Source organism: Brachycentrus maculatus, unplaced genomic scaffold (assembly GCF_059751285.1).
Source record: "Brachycentrus maculatus isolate JH-2025_06_01 unplaced genomic scaffold, ASM5975128v1 h1tg000042l, whole genome shotgun sequence".
NCBI classification, from domain to species: Eukaryota; Metazoa; Arthropoda; class Insecta; order Trichoptera; family Brachycentridae; genus Brachycentrus; species Brachycentrus maculatus.
Window position 1 is genome coordinate 1,621,448 of NW_028280796.1, and position 20,378 is coordinate 1,641,825.

Here is a 20,378-nt window from a genome sequence, read left to right on the forward strand (position 1 = left end):
CCTTTCAAAAACGTCAAAAATCAAAAAACTCGTTTTTTCAGAACGTTTTTAAAGTTTTAAGATATAATATAATATATTGAAAATAAATATCAAGCCACTTATTGAACTTTTTACTGTGCAACAGATCTTTTTAGGTAAAACCTGAAGGTTTTTTCTCCATTTGAAAAATATTTAGACTAACTAACTAACTAACCATCACGCCGCTTCCCCGCAGGGGTAGGCAGAGAGAATCGAACGCCACACCACTCTGTCTTTGCAAACATTCTTTGCCTCTTCTACATTCATGCATCTCCTCATACATACCCGACGATTATTATTATTTAGTATATTTAAAAAAATAATTAGCGGACAAATATTAAGTTCAAAATATGCCTCTTTTGCTGGGATATAGTACATTTTCTGGACATTCCGAAAACATGCACAACTGAAAATTGACGATTTTTGATTTATGACATTCTTGAAAGGAGTGAGCGATATGTACGTAGCTATTTAGTTATCTGAATGCAGGACTATCCTAACTGCATATAACGAAATTTTACAGGGGAGGTTATAAATTTTTTGAAAGTAAGTATGTACTCTCAATTATTAAGTTGTGTTTTTTTTATATATTTAGATTCAAAATGCTTGAATAGCTTAAAACGAATTTTTCAAAGACAATTTTAATAACCCTGGTATCTGAGTGCGTCTGAACAGATTTGCTTATGAGCATACTAGTATCGATGTATGGAAACTAGTATGCTTATCTCAAGCAAATGTATACAGCTAGAGAGCATGCTCAAAAGCATACTTTATTAGTAGCATGTGTATCTGTATTTTAAGTTTATATCACACTGACGGGCGAAGACGAGTGAAATAAAAGGGTTTTTTGTTGCTGTTTTTCCTTGACGAATATGCGGCAAAAAGATGTATGATAGATGTTCGAATAGTGAAATAAGAAAATAAATGCAAGGCTGAGATAAGCATCATATATAAAATTAAGAAAGGTGTGTTAAAATGGTATGGACATGTGGAATGTATGAGTGAGAAAAGAACGGTTAAATAAATTTATGAGGTAAATGTAGTTGGAAAAAGAAGCAGAGGACGACCGAGGAAAACTGACTGTTAAGAAAGATTGGTGTGACGTTTTATTTTCTCTGCCTACCGCTGCGGAAAAGGAGCGTGATGATAAGTCAGTAAGTGAGTTTGATAACATAAGTTAAAAATAACGTCCACCTTTAAAAAACATATAATAAAGAAGTTATAGCACAAATGGGTGCCTTAGTTGTTACTTTTGTGTTGTATAGTAAGAAACTTTACAAACAAAATCATTAAGTACGTCTTCTCCGCGTATGTCAAATGATTGGTTTTGGATATTAAACTTTAATTTTATAGTAACATGTGGTCCATTAAAACTACAGATATGCATATGCACATATATACACACATAGATAACAGAGAAACAAGTAGTTATATTTTCGAGATAAGATTGTCTAACCAAGACAAGGTAGAGAGATCAATAAAACAATATGTATACATATTATAATAATGTCTACACAATAATATTTCCATACAGAATCTAGGTCGGAAAATTCCAACAGATAATCCAGACTAGAAACTCCAAACGTTCTACATGGCTATATATACTCATTCATTTACAAACAAAATTTCATTCATTTATTTATGTTCTAAATCATTGTTCCGCAAAGTGTGTCCCGCGGCACACTGGTGTACTGTGGTGATTAGTTGGTGTGCCGCGAAAAAAGTCTAATTTTGTGAAGATATTAAATAAACTTTGCTATGATATTACATGTTTTCGCATTATGTTTTGATAATAAATCAATATTAAATCAACTTTGTTTTTTTTGTTTGGTGTACCTCTGAAATTTCTTTATTTGGCAGGTGTTCCTTGAACTGAAAAGTGTGCGGAACACTGTTCTAAATAATTTGGCAAATCCTTGGATATCATTTACCCCCGCAAACGGACGTTTTCCTATTTCGGAATTCAAAATGTATGAATCTCATGCAAAAACTACTTATTAATCACACGGTTATTTATATTTTCCAGCGGAAAATATTCCACTTTCGGAATTTGTCTAGGGAATTTATGCATTCGGAATTATGATAAATTGCCAACGGAAAAGACCGTTTGGCAATGTGGTATATAGTACTTTTACATAAGTATATATATATTTTACCAGAAACTCTTCACTTACAAATTATATTATACATATCAATTTATAAAAAGCGAATCTTATTTTATTCCAGTACTTTTTTGAAAACGCATAATTTTTATTTACAAAGTTGTCTTGAATAACTCTTCTTTTTTATAGTAGTACCTACGTAAATTAATTTGATTCTTTTTCAAAATTTTGATCTATGTAGTACATATTACAAATATGAAACTCTTTGCAATTTTTAAATATGATATGTTTGAATTATATATGTGGCAAACAAATAAAAAAATTCACGGTAAAACACTAATCTGCATTACCGATTACATTTTTTCACCTAGCTGTGCAAAATTCGCTGAATAATTACATGGCTAAAATATTTAAACATTTATTTATTTACTTTTATGTTATCCATTATCCTTTATTTTTAAGTCAACAACAAGGTTTTTGCACCATTGGATGCAGATAAAATAAAAACAAAGATGCTATGCATAATTTGTATGCACATCACATTAAGGGTGAACAATACTTAAATCTTACAATAGGTACTTAATACTTACTTTACAATACCAAAATGTTATACCAAACAATTCCAACAGAACTTTAAATATTTGGGAACCAAGAACTTTAATAACCTTCCTACAAATATAAAAAAATTAAAACATTAAAATGTTAACAAAAATAAATTATTCTAACATAAACAATAAATAATACGCGTAGTCCCTCCCCAAGCACAAGAGCTTAGTCTCTTTATTGGAGAGAAATGCGTTATTAATTTTAAGATTGTAAAAGCAGAAATGTTTACAAAATGAGTTTTTTTTCCTTAAGCTTTTGTAACCATATTAAATAATAATAAAATATTTTTTAAAAAAACATCGCTCTTCGAAAACAAGTAAGCAATATTATTTTACCATATTGGTACATAGATCGTTTGGAGTTCAACCACTTGCCTTATCTGATAAGCGACGAATTCGCGCCACTTTATTTGTGCACACATCAGCTGATTTGTGAAATAAAAAAGAAGTAAAAACTTACCGTCTCCATAAACGTGATAATGTGTTTCCAATACATCCGTAGAACACTTTCTAATCAAAGGCGTCCTATCATTTCGTCCTTTTTTCAATAAAGGTGTATTTTCTGATAGAGTTATATCTAAACTAGAACAACTATTGTCACATTTTTCATATAAACGGGCGTTCATTTTGACAGTTAATGCACAAAGATTCTATGTTATGTTTTATTTTTCACGTGAAATAAATAAATAGTTTATTAGTTCGGTGCAAAGGGGTCAATAATCACTTATGAATAAGTTGTGCTTGATTAATTAAAGTCTTTTAAAACAATATATTTGCATTTTTCAAACGATAACTAAACGACAACCATCGCGGTCGAGTCTAGTTCGCGAACTTCACACCAGTTCTAATGTCAAATGTCAGATAATTTTAGTATGTATTATATTTTTCTGAGATAGCATAATTAAATAAATAAAGTGAAATGGTGTATAAAAATGATAAGTAATGCATACGACTAACTCATGAACATGGCAACTTCTCAGAGGTAAGAATAGAGGATAGAACGCAGACCACATTTTATTTGCATTTCCCATATTTCAGAAGATAATTTTGCAAAACAATCATGGCCATGAGTTATTTTCATTATTATGCAAACAATATTACCTTTTTTGAACTGAATCTTAAACGAATATGGAATATGATTATACTTTTATTATTTTTAAATGTCTCGAGTAAATGATTCACAAGAATGGCGCATAAATTTAGCTATTTACTTCGCGAGAGTCCCGCTAGATGTCACCTCTTACTCGCATATGAATGGGTGCTCAGATATTCAATATAATGTGTACAAGTTTAAAAAAAAGCAAGTGTTTTTGCCTACAATTTTCACTCATGAATAACATGAAATTGTGGTAACTTAATTTCATGTAATTCATCAGTGAAAATTCCATAAAGAGTAAATCCACTTACGAGTAGGCATAGGCTATGAAACTTGAAAGTTGAAGCCTGAGTAGGCACATGATAAACGGTGTTGCCGTAGCTAGATTTCAGAGTCACTTGGACGTTAGGTAATTTAAAAAAATCAGTCATGAGTGAAATGGTGAATGTTACACTGGGTCACCCCTGGTACAATGATGAATGTATGACGCAATCACTTACGCCACCCTATGACAGTTCGTAAGTTTAGTAAATTTTCAGACTTCCGTATTCCCTTCCCATCAATTACTTTGTTCTGTGATACATCTGTAGTATATATTTGTTATAATATCCATATTGCCTGAATTCTTGGAAGTTCATATATCGCTCACTCCTTTCAAGAATGTCATAAATCAAAAATCGTAAATTTTCAGTTGTGCATGTTTTCGGAATGCCCAGAAAATGTACTATATCCCAGCAAAAGCGGCATATTTTTAACTTCATATTTACCCGCTACAGGGCAGAAAGTGTTGTTTTTGCATTTTGAAGAAAAGGTATGTTTTAATTATTTTTTTAAATAAACTAAATATTTTTCAAATGGAGAAAAAACCTTCAGGTTTTACCTAATAAGATCTGTTACACAGTAAAAAGTTCAATAAGTGGCTTGATATTTATTTTTAATACATTGTATTATTTTTTTAAACTTTAAAAACATTCTCCTGAAAAATCAAGTATTTTGATTTATGACGTTCTTGAAAGGAGTGAGCGAAATGTAAAATCTTAACACCCACTTTAAATTTCAATTGAAACTGCCATCTGTTGAGAACTTTGGGAAGTAAAAAACTTTTTCTGACCATGGGAGAGAATTCTTTCCAATTTATTTTCAAGTATTCAGAACCCTGAAATATTATTTCAATTTATATACTAATGTTGTGAACAATTGATTATTTATAATTGTCCAGTTTATTTATTTGATTGTACTTAAGAAGTCTGTCCGCCTCCATAGTGTAATGGTAACACGCTCGGCTACCGTTCTGGAGGTCCCGGGTTCGATTCCCAGGGGGGGGGGGTCAAATAAAAAGTGATTTTTTTCACTCTAATATTTATTCAATATCACCCTGGACTGGTACCTGAAGCGGAGGGCTGATCACCTTTCCTTCATGTGTTAATGATCAAGATAACACTGCGTTTTTATGCAGAGCCCAATGCACCACTGGGGTGCGGATAAGGGTTTGAAGAAGAAGTACTTAAGAATTGAATTTCACTACCGAGAGCAATGTATTGGATTTCTTAACTGAGACAAAGAATTTTTTATATGAAGGGAATATGAGAGTCTGAGGATTCACACAGTTTACGACCTAGAATTGGTTGGCTTAAGTGATCTCTATAGACTGTATAACATTCTCTATTCTGTCCATAGTTTATCATTTGTATGAAAAAAATATTTAGATGAGAATAAGTCCTGGTTTGAAGGGCTTACAACCTGTCATTATGTGATTTAAGTAATCATTTCATACACTGTACTTACTCTTCACCTTTTCATTTATGATTGACAATCATAGAAACCAAATTTCAAGAACCGTAAATACCCGGACATCTATATTCGTATTAACTGCTATATTTTTGTTGATCGATATAAATAAATGTTTGTTGGTTCAAAATCTTAAACCGATTGAGTTAAAAAAAAATTACGCCATTGCATTCGATTACGGGCGTGTTTATGTATAAAAATGTGATAGGAGTTTTTACTTGTGACAGGTAAAAATCGTGTTTTTTTAAACCATTTTTTTACTACAACAGCAGCGCCATCTATTGAACACACATAGTACTTAAAATGCTAATTGTGGACAGCGTGCTCTTGACAGCCGATGTCACTTAGCATTTTTAATGTTTTAATTAAATTCTTGTTTCATAGATTTTTCATAATTTGATTGCTTCACAAGTATCGTGAAATTATACATATTATAAAAGTGTGTTTTTTTTAGTCACAGTAATGCATAGCTGGAACAACTAATATATAATTAAAAATATCATTGCAGATTGCCAATATTCCGCTATAGATGTGGCCAAACAATTATAGGATATCAAATCCTTGAATGTTGAATCAATTTTGGATAATAATAAAAACAAGAAACCAAATTCTAACAAACTTTATATAATTTATTTAAAAATAAAAATAAAAACATACATTTTGTTATACTACATACAACCAAATACCTTATAGAGGCTTTTTCATTACAATCATTATTTAAAAGTATAGATTTATTATTTTTATTAAGTACATGAACTTATTTGATATGTTGGACATAATATTGTAAGGATCACGTCTATTTGCCGCAGATAGCTTTAACATGAATCACAACTATAAATTTTATCATCACAAATTTTTAACATGTTATAAAATTGTGTACTATGTTTTCTTTATCTCAATTTGTGTAGTGAGCATTCTATAAATAAATAAATAAAAAAAATACTCGTTAAAATTGTATAAAAGCAGACGATACATATTTATTTTGCCATATAATAAATTGTATTTGTATGGTTTAATTAAGATTTTTAAGGGCTTAATGAAAAGAAGGATTACTATACAAATACCACCCGAATCAGAAAAAAGTTTTTAACTAAAAATACGCCATACATATACATTTCTGTATATTTTTATTTAAATTCTCAGTAAAATAAAAATATTCAGAAGGAATTAAACATAATGAAATCACAACAAAAAAAGAATTAAAAACTTATTTAAGATGAAATTTTTACTCCGATATTGATAATGATTTATTTAAGAACTACTTTTACTTAAGACTGTTTTAGGAAGAGATGCTGATAATAATTTATTAAAAAAAACATTGGTTTTTCACTTCAGAGGCATAATTGGCACAAAAAAGTGCACATTCAAAACTCAACGGCAGTGTTAAGGCTGTCTTGATAATTACTAATGAACCCAGCAACCATTAACCATTTTTAATCCTTTGTAACCGATTATTTATTTTGGACTACATGAACAGTATCGTTAGAGTCGTTCTACAAGATATAACTGTAACACTTAAAGCACATGCGCAGGTAAAGTCAGTACTATTATATAAGGTTCGGATTCGATTCCGAATGATAAGCGTACTTAAACTAAATCACCAAACAAACTCTCGATATGTAAGTCGCATATATCAACAACTGGGCGGATAACTGAAATAACTATACATGGGCGGAATGCTCCTGATGTGTGTTTGTGTCTACAGCAGTCTTAAATTTATCTTAATATAAATTCACATAAATCCCTCTTAAATACAGATACTGTCCATTGTTTTTGGGCTTAAAATATTTAAAAATTCTTATTTAACAAAAACACATTTTTCATTCATTTTATGAATGGTTGATTAGTACAAAAAAAAATTATTTAAAAACCTTTGCATAAATTGTTTTTATCCTCTCACTAGTATAAAATAAAACATGGATAATATACAGAATATATATCATATAATAATCTAAATGTATGTACAATTTTTTCATACAGTGAGACTTTTTTGTCTTAAGATCGTTAGGCATGACTATTCATGTATGTATTTATTTTTACCAAAATTTATGGTAAAACTTACTGTCTGGGAGTATCCAAAAAAATACATTACTTGTAATACTGTCATTATGGAATGTAAGAAAAAATATATACAATGGGATATTTTAAAGATTAAGCAACACAGCACAAACTATTTCATATTTTACTTTGTATTTTTTCAGATTTTTATCTGTGTAACTTAATGCTTTTTATTTATTTTAGGAATTTTAACACACGATGGCAAGATTTTTTTATTAAAACATGATCAGCCGGGAGCATTGAAGCAATTTAATTTTGATAACTATCAAAACCTTGATCACAATGAATCTACTGTTTAAATGACTGGACTCGTAAAATAAAACAAGGTATGTATGTATAAGTTTTTTAGTGAGCGGGTAATGGGTGCTTCACTGTGTAAAAGTCTTTTTTTGTTTGTTTGTTAAACATTACAATTTGTTTTAAATCATGTTGGCACAAGGATTTGGCTGCTAAAGTTCATCATTGAGTTCTTCACCAAATCCTTCATCCGGGTCTAGTCATAGATTCAGCCCCAAGTACTCGGACACAAAGACGCGGAATATCTTGTTCAAGTTCTGTACGGTGGGCATGTGTATTGCGCTCCGATTGTCTGACGGCTTGTGCCAAACATCGGGGAACGGGGAAGGAATGATGTGTAGAATGGGCACGCCTGAAAATCATACAAAGATTTGTTAGTTTTGTAATAATACATACAATCAGTAATAATAATATAATTTTAGATAATTTATTTAGTCCCATTTTTGTAAATACTACCTCAAGGGTTTTTTTTTACAGGAATAACTCGCAAAGCCTCTACTTTTAGAGGTTTGTCTGCAGGTAGGATAGTAGAGATAGGGAACGTAAATGTGAAAAATACACCATAAACACCCAAACCAATTGAAATAAAAATCTTTCTTTAATTTATTTTGCAATTGGCGGGAATCGAACCCACGACGCAAGTTTTACAGTCAAGCGTCTACCTAACTACACCACGATAAACATTGGGAAAAGAAAATTATGGAAATGATTTTCGTTTTTATCTTCTTTTAGTATACAACCACTAACTGAGATTTTTACCTACCAATGGACAGATCGGTTTAAAAAGAAGCATAATATGGTCTACAGATAAGCTCGCGGTGAATCACAAAGTGTTGATTTGGACATTGCTGAAGACTGGAAGCAGACAGATGTTCCTACATTAATTGTGGACTGTGCTTCCTTATAAAAGTGAAATTTGAAATGTTGTTTTATTTCAATACCTCCCATTTATATTTCTTTTCATTTAGGTTTATTTTTTCAGTCCCTTAAAAAAAGTTTCTCATACATACTTGCCAATAATTCCAACTCTTGACTTTATACTTCTTCTTCTAACCTTATCCAAACCAAATAGTGCATATGGCACTGCATCATATTGTTATCAGTGTTATCTATGTTGTTAGTTATATGAAGGCAAGGTGATCACACGCTCAGAAACCAGTCCAGGGTAATATAAAATAAATATTAGAGTGTAAAATCACCAATATTTATTTATTTTCACCCCCCCGTGGGAATCGAACCCGGGATCTGGAGCATGGTTACTTAACACGCTAAACATTACACTACAGAGGCGAATATGAGTATATATATATATAGACATGACTATATACACTCTTTATAAAATATAAAGTTGTGCATGTACCTCTTCTCAAGAAAGGAATGTGATCATCTTCTATGTATGCGCCGTAGTGCCTGTTGATGAAGTACTTCCTCTTAGTGCCTCTCAACTGGCCCATCTCTTCGAGTCTCTCCTCAATGTCTGCAAGACGTTCAAACCAGCGAGCCGTCTCCCCAAAGTAACTGTATATCGTGGGGTTGGGTGTTCCGAGCAAGTCTAGCAACACCAACAGATCCTGGAAAATATTAAAATTATGAACATTTTTATGGATATCAATAATAAAATGTTATTTTTCTAACCCTTTTCGGTACCCACTCGGAGACAAAGTATTATCTTGACCTTTAATATCATGAAGGCAGGGTGATTAGTTTTGCATTTTAAGTACCAGTTCAAGGTGAAAAATATAGATTTAAATAAAAAGAAATGATAATAGGTATATTATTAAATAACTAACTAACTAACTAACCATCACGCCACTTCTCCGCAGGGGTAGGCAGAAAGAATAGAGCGCCACACCACTCTGTCCTTGCAAACATTCTTCGCCTCTTCCACGTACATACCCGCCGATTGTTTCGACTCCTAACCTGACCACTTTCAAGTATTTGGCATACTTGATCGTGCCAAGTTTTTCTCGGTCTTCCTCTGCTCCTTTTTCCAATTACATTCGCCTCATAAATTTGTTTTACCGTTGTTTCCTCACTCATTCGTTCTACATGTCCAAACCATCTCAACATACTTTTCTTAACTTTATCGATAATGCTTGTCTCAGCTTAGCATTCCTTCCTTATTAATTACCTTACTATTATTAAATAATAGTAAAAAAACATGTATATTTATTTTAACCCCTCTGAGAATGGAATCTGGTCTCCAGCAAGGTAGCCAAACGTGGTTACCATTACACCACAGAGATGGACATTTTTTTAAAATATCTTATATTATCTAAAAACACAAAAATACAATAGAGTACAAAAACAATAATAACTCACCAAAATATTTGGTTGTTATAAAATAAAATGCTTGTTAAGCATGTCTAAATTGAGTTGAAATACAAACCACTTTATTTTTACAAATTTCTCAATAAGCAAGAAAATCAGTTTAGTTTAATCATAATATTCACGTATATCAAATAACAATAGAATATTTTACTAGATTTATATTATCCACTGACACTATACAAATATTTTACCTTATTATTGCTTTGTAATGTTACAAACATGGTAACAAAAAATATGCAAATCATATCGGATGAAATATACGTAAGAAATAAATGTTATTTCCATAAACAATAATGTTTTAAATGAAATCAAATATTACTGAAAATCGAAACTGGGACCTCCAGTACGGTAGCCGGGCGTGTTAACCATTACACTACGGAGGCGGACAAATACTTTACTAATAATTCCACCCATTTCTATACCAAAAAAAAACTCTTTGTAGAAGCATAGTAATTTATATATTTTGCATGTATTATATTTACTCTACTTTTTATATTGTGCTGTTTAATTCCTAAATCAATAAATACTGTTTTTCTTGATTTTTCTGCAATTCTATTTCAATGCCCATAAATTATTTAAACAAATTTCCTAATTATTTATTGACTAGACGTTTCTGATCAGTACGCAATATGTCTCAGTCGAGTCCCTCCATAGTCTGGGCGAGATAATCGGAATCTCTATCGTGCCCCAAAGTGCCGACGACGCGAGGAACTAGCACATTATCCAAAAAGATATGAAACCCATAAATTATTTCAAAGAATTTTCTATTTTTTTTATTGACTAGACGTTTCTGATCAGCACACGATATGTCTTATACAGGATCTGAAAAAGGATTTTAAAAAATTCTACGTACAATTCTGTCTAGTTCCATGGCAACATCGTTTCCGACATTCTTGTAGAACTTCTTTTCCCATTTGTCGGCGAGGTGGCGGGCCCCGTAGATGGAGTCCGTGGGCCCCCACTGGCGGAAGGCCTCCTCCCCGTCGAAGAAGACCAACTGCAGGCTGATATCCGACCTGCTTCGGGCTGCGTTTAGCTGATTCTTCAGCACGTGGGCCAGGTGGATCATCATGGCGCAGGGAACGGCAGAATCTGTAGCGCCTGGAGATAACCAAATGTCATATCTTTAAGTATTTTGTACCTTAATATCTTAATTTCACACAACTTTAATCCAAAAGTACATACTCTTTATTTTAGATTTTTCTTAGTATACAAAACTTTTCAAAGGATTTTTTTTAAGGAATAACCCACAAAGCCTCAATTTTAGAGACTTGTCTGTAGGTAGGTTAGTTAGTTAGAAAGAAAAGGTATGTGTGAAAAAACATTACAAGGACCCAGACTAATTTAAAATAAATATTTCTTAAATTTATTTTGCCATTGGCGGGAATCAAACCCGCAACACCAGTTTCACAGCTGTGCATGTACCCGACTATGCTATGGGGCTTGTCAGTTTTTTATGAAAAAAAACATTTGCTGAATAACAAGAAATTGACATTAAAAATGCATTAATCCAAGGACCATTTAATATTTTCCTTAATAAATTTATAAAGTACCTTAGATGGGAAAATGGTTAGTTTTGTTTACAACGAAAGTTAGGTGCAGGACCATCAAGGTGCTGTTTAGAGCTGCCCAAGACAACAATTACTCTCAAAAGATAGTTGACGTCAGGGGGACCTGACATGACACGCACAGAAGAAGAAGAATATTTTATTTGCCTCATAAACATTGTGAAATTAAATGTGTGTTTTCTATTTTTATCCATTTAACCAGACTGACCCAAAGAACATGTGGCCGGGTGCAGCCAGTTTAAAAAAAAAAGTAATTTTTCATCACAAAGTTTGGGTACCGCTTCACCACAAGCAAAATAAGGACAAATAAACCAGTCAAATAAACACCACCATAACCTGACCAATTGAAAACAACCTTGTGGAAATTAATTGAATTATATTTATTTAACCATGACATGTGATGTGTCATCAAATATTTCAACACGAATTAGAGGTATAAAAATACAAGGAAATAACAATTGTAGGAGACATGTCGCTGACCTGCCCACCTTCAAGGTTATTTATTTATTCTGTGCAAAAACAGTATTCTGCTTGTTGAACGACTAGTTATTTAGGAAAACTGCTTATTAGGGCTAAATCTTATGGAATAGAAACCAATGCAAATTTATGTCACTTAATTAAGACAGTATTTCATTATCACATTTTGGACGGGTGTTTTATACGCCTGTGGACCGCTGGCGACGGGCTTTGATAATTGTGTACATATGGTTTAGACCTTAACAAAGAGATTGGTACATTATATTCATATAAAAACAATTAATAATTCCTTCTTTTCTGACTTTGAAATGAGGCCGGCGCAGAAGGTAAAAATACCCTTTCGGTCCTTGAGCATCAATCGACCGGACCAAAACAAAACACCGGACAAAAACATTAAAAACGTTAAAACATCAATATAATGCATCTTTACCTGAGCCAATGCACTATACACAATTAGGTGCAGCTAAAGGACAAACAAGACGAAGAAAAACTTTTTTGAAATAACCATTAAATATTTATTAAATATCCAAGCAACCAGTTAAATTTTCATTACATTTATAATTTTACCTGATTTTTACTTCATCAAATTAACATGCAGAACTGCTATATTCAAACATAAATTGAGAAAGAGGTATTTTAAATATGTACATACATTATTTATGAGAACCTAGAACTCCAGCCACTGCCTGTACTGTGAATTTCAATTAGTCAAAGCCACTGAACCAGCAACCATGAAAATTTCATTAAAATATATTAACGTTTTGCAAAATACATACATAAAAATAACAATCTGTTAAAGGACCCTTACTAAGCAGATTATTTAGTGGCTATGAGCGGCGCAGAGAGAAATGAGTATCTCTACCGACACCGAATCGGAAATGTAGAGATTCGGAGGAGAATTAAAGTTGCGGATATAGCTTGCAAAGTTGCTTGGAGAAAATAAGAATGAACAGGTCATATATCGAGAAACTAGCTGGAGGGGAAAAAGTCCTAGAGTGGCAACCAAAGACTGGATGCAAAATCTATCACCAGAAAGAAGATATTGAGGAAAACCTAGAATCATAAGGAGTACTGCAATATTAATATGATATAGCCGACTAGCGATGGAGCTTCTCTTTTTTATTCTCAACTTGATAGGATTATATATATTTTTTATTTCGATTATCAAATATCTACATTCAATCTATAAAAAAAAAATACAGCATTTAACTAAAATTTAAATTCAATTCAAAATTTTATTCCGTATGAATAATGATACTTTATTATGTTTGAGTAACAACATTGGATACAACAAAAAACAACATTGTAATATTATTACGCGTAATCCATTTCACTTCACATTGGCAAGATAACATTTCGGCGATCTATTGTCAATAAATCATATCCGCTTACTGATAATATTAGTGCTCACATTGTGTGCAGAAATGTACCCACCCACAAGGTAAAGGTTTTAAGTGTATGTTCTCTGTTTTGCACACACTCTAATCTTGACACTTTTTACAAATTCATAAATGTGGTTATGTTGTTAGATTTGGATTGGCAAAGTACAAAATCAAAGTTCTTACTTACTAAGAATATTATTTATATTAAAATATAAGGACAATTCGAAAATAAAAAAATTATTATTAAATATTCAACACCCAAAACAGTGGCCTAAAGGATTTATTTTGGCCTGAAGAGACAATCATATTGAGCTGAAGTACCAACTATATTACTTTATTAGTTAGCAATTGGGGACGACAACGAAGGCGATACTGGAATGATCATGTAAACAGAATGTCAGATGACAGACTTCCACATATCTTCAAGGAATCTCTGAAGGACGCAGACTCCCAGGCAGACCTCCAAAAAGGTGGAAACAGCTGGGAGTCAACATCCCAAGAGCTACAAGCGGAGGCTTGTAGCTCTTGGGATGATCAAGAAAAAGAAGAAGAAGAAATAAGCGATTCTGTTGTTTCCCTTTTCACAGCTTTTAATCCGTTTATTTAACTGTATAAATATTTTTTATGACTTGTGTTTATCTATTTCTATTTCTTTGCCTACCCCTGCAGTGAAGCGACGTGATGGTTAGTTGGGTATATATGATGAGAAAAAAAATAATCAATACCGAGGGATAGCTGCACATCATTTAACTTACCGACAAAATCGTGTTCGCGCACATATTTGCTATCGTAATGGCAAGCTAGGACCAGAAACCGATCTGCATTGGGGTTCAACTTTGCAATGATATTCTGGAACTGTAGTTCTCCAAATAGAGGGGTCACATCGTTGAATGTATCCCTCTCAACATCCCACCCGAGCCCCTCCATAGTCTGGGCGATGTAATCGGCAACTCTATCGTGCCCCACAGTCCCGACGACGCGAGGAACTAGCACGTTATCCAGAATGGAGTCCATATTCACAGTGCTCGTCATCTTGGCAAGTTTAGCGGCATCGTTGTCCGTTAGTTCCACACCCTTGTGAGCAGTCTGCAAAGAAAAAATATTTAAAATCAATATTTAGTCCGCTTTAATGGATGCTATTTTGCCTTTTCCTACCAACTATTTCCCCTCCATAATCATCTGTATCTTATAAAAAAAATATGTGTTACATTTTGCCCTGTTAGTTTTATTTAATTTTTTATCTTTTTTACTTTCTTATTTGTGCTTAGTGTTGATTATTTTTGCTATGGTTCTGACTATATTTCTTATTTATGCTTGAGCCTTGTTTATTTTTACTATTGTTCTTACTGTTTTTTTTAAATATATTTTATTTTTATTTTGTACTGTATTACACTCTTAGCTTTTGTTTTTTTTTTTATTTTTTATATTTACTTTTTTTGTTAACCTTAATCCTAAAATGAGTAATGGAAACTACTCATCGGGAATATTATATAAGTTACTCTTATATATGTAATATGTTTTTAAAATATATTCCACTCCTAGATCCAATAGTCTCGGGCATCTAAGTAATCAATTGACTTTCATATATTAAAAAATTAAGCTAACACCTCGTCGATCTGATGTGCCCTATGCACCACTGAGTGCAGAAAGTGATAAAAAGAACCTTGCGATTATTTATTTAATTAAATCTTTTTAAACGGCCTTGTTTTACTAACAATAATTTTATTTAAGTACAAATATTCGTCGTCTTCAAATACTTTTTTTTATAATACATATGAATATGCCGTGGCAATTATCAACATCAGGATAAATATGTGCAGGAGGCTACTCTTCACTTCATTATAAAAATAAATGAAACCATTAAATACAAAACAAAGATTAATTATAAAGTTCCGCATACTGTTTTCACACGTTATCACAAGTATATAATTACGTATCCTTCAAACACAAAAATTGTGAAAGCCACCTGTAACAGGTTTGAATAAAACTTTAAAAATATTTTTTACATACCCTTGCAGAGGTAAATGACTTGGATTTTCCTTGATAACTATCACACAATAAAAGCAAAATTACTGTTAACACACCAAATATTTGCACTTCCATATTGCTACCTTGTATTAACTATCTTTATTCAAATTTTCCGAGACAAACAAACTCTACTCGCGATCTGACATTTGACATATGCGAGCCGACCCGCGTTGCCAAGTGAAGGAATTAAAATTTGAAATGTGGAATAGATTAATGCATTGGCAACGCTGAGTCAAATGAACGTGAAGTTGGCAACATAAGAAATATTCGGCAAAGCGCGGACATTTCGTATTTTCCTACTTACTACAATGTACTTTTATACCATTGTAATAGTTTTTTTCATGTTATAAATAAATTAGCAACCCGTACACAACTCGTAGCAAAGCAATTTTCAGAATAGTAATGTTTCTAACAGTCTTCAAAATAAAGATAGTGCTCATTTTTATTATTTTCAGTTCTACTCACTTTCAACGGCATTGTATACCTTGAGTTTTAAGGCCAAAAATCGTGAATCAAATCGCTATTTTTTATATGTTGTTCACTATGAAATAACACATAATGTTTCTGTCGCTTATTTTGTACCTATGTATCCATTTGTATTTTAGGCACGTTGAAAAGAAGAATTAGGACAGTAACTACGCGAATAGTAGAGAGAAAAATGTTTACAATAGGATAGATATAAGTATGGGTTGACCAATCAAATAAGCTAACTAGGCCCTCTTCCACTGTCCATAACTTGACCCAGGACGGTAACAATGGAAGCGAATAGTGCTCCCGTGTTCCAGATATCGCAATAAAATAAAATACGTTGAGATATTTTTATTTTATTAATTAATAATTTTTAATTATGACCATCTTTAAGGATACCGTTAGAGAGACGATGCAGTTTTTTACGAACTATTATAAGCTGGGTTACACACTGTGCCTTTCTCACCTTTTTCCCATATTTAAACTTCTTTTTTTTGCATGTGCCAAAGAGCAAACAACATGCAAGTTCTATGTAAAGCAATATAACTGAAACACGTTTTAATGTATGTATTTGAGATTATTTTCAAATTAAATATTTCACCTCCTAGAAAACTCGAAAAAATAAACTCCTTGACAATTTTTTTAAATAATAATATTTTGTGTGTAAAATATACTCACTGGGACTAAAAATATTTTATTACAATAATTTTTTAAAAACATTGAAATGTTTTGGTTTTTTATTTAATCAAAAGAATTTTAATATATTTTAATAATTTTCAACCGATTAATTAAATGGCAGGTTTATATATTTCATCAGTCATTTTTGACCAATAAAATCTGCAATGTTAATTTTTTATTCAATATATTTCGATGTTCTTAACACCATAATAAAAATTATATGACTTATGTAAGATTTAATAAATTTCTTAGTAGGTACCTTATTTCGTACAAAGACGTGTTTTTTTACCTTTAAGATTTAAAAATATGTTAATACTTTAATTGCAATGGTGTTTAGGTACGACTAAAATGCGAGAAGATAATGCATGAATTTATATTTTGCATTTTAATAATTTACATAAATGAATACATCAATACCGCAAAGGCGAAGGCCAAGGTCGTTTTTTTTCACATATTAGATATGTAAATATTTTGTCGAAATGAGATCTGAAAATAGAAATTGACGTACTCAGAAAATTCAACAATTATCTGTGAAATAAAATATTAGAAAAATTTTGCTTTGTTTTACTGAGCGGAAAGTAAGGAGGCCATTACTTTTTACCCACTACTACCAAAATGAAATATTTTTTGATTTTGGAGGGAAAACAAGAAAAAAGATTTTACTAAAAAAAAATATTTGACAATATATTGTTTTTACTTACAACATTTAATTTAAGATTTTCTGCTTAGTAAAAAGCTTCTTTACATCTCACCAATAGATGTCTCTAGTGAAGTTCTAGTGATTCAAGAACAAGGTTTCTAAATTGGTTCATACATACAGAACTTCCAATAATTTGAGTAGTGTGGTTGTCAATAATGGGTAGAATTGGTGAATGTTACACGTGTGTAAAGTGATCACTTAAACTAGCCTATGACGGTCGTCAGTCCCGTAAATGCCCAGACTTCCATATTCTTCTTCATCTTTGATGAGATGTCAAAAAATTATATTGTTTTTACTATGCATAATTTCAGAATAACCCTAAACTATATTTCAGAATAATAGTTATCACTATATTTTTGTTTTATTTTGCCAAAAAAACTTACTGACGTGATAAAACAATGATTTAAAATATTATATAAAACGAGTTTTTGTTTTGCGCCTACCTAATTACGAACACACCACACGCATAGCACTTCGTTCGAAAAAAAAATACTAGCTTTTAACAAACGTAAATAGATGGCTCTATATTATAACGATCAATTAGGTTTTTCCAAATATTGTTTGAACCATTCTTACAAAATATTGTCTAAATTAAATTGATAAATAAAGAGTGAATTTGAAATAATGTCTCAAATCTTTACCAGCGGCCAAGAAGATTTTTTTTGAGAATTTAAGCAAAGCCAACTTACACTAGATTTTCGTCCGCGTTTTTGGCTGGCGTTTTCCACATTCATTTTTTTCGATCGGAAATATTGTCCACTTACTTGGTGTCTTTTCGATAATGTATAGCATTACGTTAACGATACATTTAAAATAATAAAATTGACTACTACTCCTACTAATATTACGTCGTTTCTCCGCAGGGGTAGGCAGAGAGGTTAGAACACCTTACTCTTCTATCCTGACATACACTCCTCGCTTCCTTCACATCCATACATCTAGTCATACATGTCCTTCGATTACGCAGACTTTTGACACCGCCAGATGTTAGGTTCTGCTTGATCTGATTGTGTCAAGTCTTTGTAGGCCGTCCTCGTTCTGTTCTCCGTCTCACATTCACCACACATATTTGCTTAGTCATTCTCTCATTATTCATTTGCTCCACATGTCCATAACACCTTAATGAACTCTTCTTAATATGTTCAATTATCCCTCGTTCAGCCTTACATTCATTTTGTATATCTTTAACGTTTTTAATGATGTCATGCAATGATTTTCCACATTATTCAAAAATTTTAATATCGAAATAGTTTACTCTTTTAGCTGCTTCAGAGATAAAATTCAATTATCTTATTCAAACCCTTATTCGCACCCCAATGGTGCATAGGGCACTGCTTCATATAAATGCAGTGTTATCTTGATCATTAACACATGAAGGAAAGGTGATCAGCCCTCCGCTTCAGGTACCAGTCCAGGGTAATATTGAATATATATTAAAGTGAAAAAATCACCTATATTTATTTAACCCTCCCTGGGAATCGAACCCGGGACCTCCAGTACGGTAGCCGAGCGTGCTGACCATTACACTGCGGAAGCGGACAATTATCTTACTGCTTCGCAATTATCTTACTTAACTTAATTTAAAACATATATATTTATTTCTTTTTTCGTCGTATGTACGTCACTGGTCACGTGTGGGTGACGTAGCAAAGTCCCGTAAACCCGCGGCTGGTTGTTAGCCATCAGCAGATCGCGTCGCGTCACTGCAGAAGTGCCAGGTACCTACCCGGCTGAGTGGGTAGGTAGCGGGCACGCACTCCAGTAAGTGGATAGTACCTACTCCCATTCAGTGTGTTAGCGGGCCAGCGGTGTCAATCGAACAGCCTACTTCTTGGCCGAGAGAATCGGGAAAGATCGCTAACCATTTTTCAATTAGAAAATCCTCTTTACGTATGGAGAATAATGGTCGTTCAAAGAAAGTAAACGGTTAAGCATTCCACAATGTAGCTAACAAAAAGTAGTTTCGGTTTTGAAAAGTTTGATTCTTGAGTCAGAGTTTCTGGGTTTGAACCAACTCTACTAAAATTTGTTCTTCTTCTTCTTCTTCTTCTTCTTCTTTTAGGACTAGGTCCTGTCATTCTCGGGTCGCTCCTGGGAGGTGGAAGACCAGCTATCGTTCCATCTTAAATTTGTTACCTATTTTTAATAAGGAGCCCCTTTGGCTCACAGAAATAGTATTAAATTTAAGTATTTGGTAAATAATAAACACAAAAATATATACCTCTTTATTTTTTTTTAAATAACTTAGATTTAGGGTGAACAGTAGTGTGGCGGCGCGATATAATCTAAAAAACTGGAAATACTTACTAATTTTCCATCTGTCGAAAGATTCCATTGATCAAATAAGATGATATAAGTATGTGCATATTATGTGCCGAAGCTTTTTATAGGCTTTTTTTAAATTCAAATGTCGTTTGTCCAACCAAATGAAAAAGGTAAAATTTGAAAATGTTTACAGCAACAATAACTGTAAACTGCAATATGGATCTTTTCTATAATACATAAAACGAAAAACAGGGTAAAAATGTTTCCTTATGATGTAGCCGTTGTTTGTTATTATACCATTTCTTCATTTTTAGCATTGGCATTTCGTGTGTTAACATTTTTGGACGAAAACCCAGTTTTAAGTACTTCACCAACAAACTATTACACAAACTATGTCACAGGTATTTTATTTTTATGCTTTAATTTGTATACTTAAAATTGGCTGATGCATCTTCTATAAAAGACAAAACTCGATCATTTTAAATTAACGTTAAAATTTGTAGCGGTTCCTTTTACC

General features: G+C 32.3%; 2 protein-coding genes and 1 long non-coding RNA gene across 3 annotated transcripts in view; 1 reads left to right on the plus strand and 2 right to left on the minus strand.

Annotated features, from left to right (window-relative positions):
* Positions 1-3,562, minus strand: part of LOC148312386 (dietary and metabolic glutamate transporter-like) — a 92,659-nt gene extending 89,097 nt beyond the window's left edge. Inside the window, exon 1 of the mRNA XM_088277396.1 lies at positions 3,186-3,562. Coding sequence (XP_088133522.1) covers positions 3,186-3,351 — 166 coding nt within the window. The 5' untranslated portion in view covers positions 3,352-3,562. The remainder of the gene's footprint in view (positions 1-3,185) is intronic.
* Positions 3,563-7,866: 4,304 nt separating this feature from the next.
* LOC148312387 (uncharacterized) lies at positions 7,867-8,886 on the plus strand. The gene is made up of 2 exons (XR_015839243.1): positions 7,867-7,993; positions 8,697-8,886. It is a non-coding gene; the product is annotated as an uncharacterized LOC148312387 (long non-coding RNA).
* Positions 7,991-15,905, minus strand: LOC148312388 (glutaminyl-peptide cyclotransferase-like). Its single transcript, XM_088277398.1, has 5 exons — positions 15,733-15,905; positions 14,478-14,808; positions 11,149-11,396; positions 9,325-9,535; positions 7,991-8,316 (listed from the first exon to the last, which is right to left on the minus strand). The coding sequence occupies exons 1-5, from the start codon at positions 15,823-15,825 to the stop codon at positions 8,165-8,167; spliced, it is 1,035 nt and encodes a 344-aa protein (XP_088133524.1). The 5' UTR covers positions 15,826-15,905; the 3' UTR covers positions 7,991-8,164.
* Between the last annotated feature and the right edge of the window lie 4,473 nt (positions 15,906-20,378).

Coding starts and splice junctions, on each gene's coding strand:
- LOC148312388 (XM_088277398.1), bottom strand. CDS start 15,825: ATGGAAGTGCAAATATTTGGTGTGTTAACAGTAATTTTGCTTTTATTG. Junction 9,536..11,148: donor CCATGGAACTAGACAGAATT/GTACGTAGAATT, acceptor AATATTTTCCAG/GATCTGTTGGTGTTGCTAGA. Junction 8,317..9,324: donor CATTCCTTTCTTGAGAAGAG/GTACATGCACAA, acceptor TATGATTTTCAG/GCGTGCCCATTCTACACATC.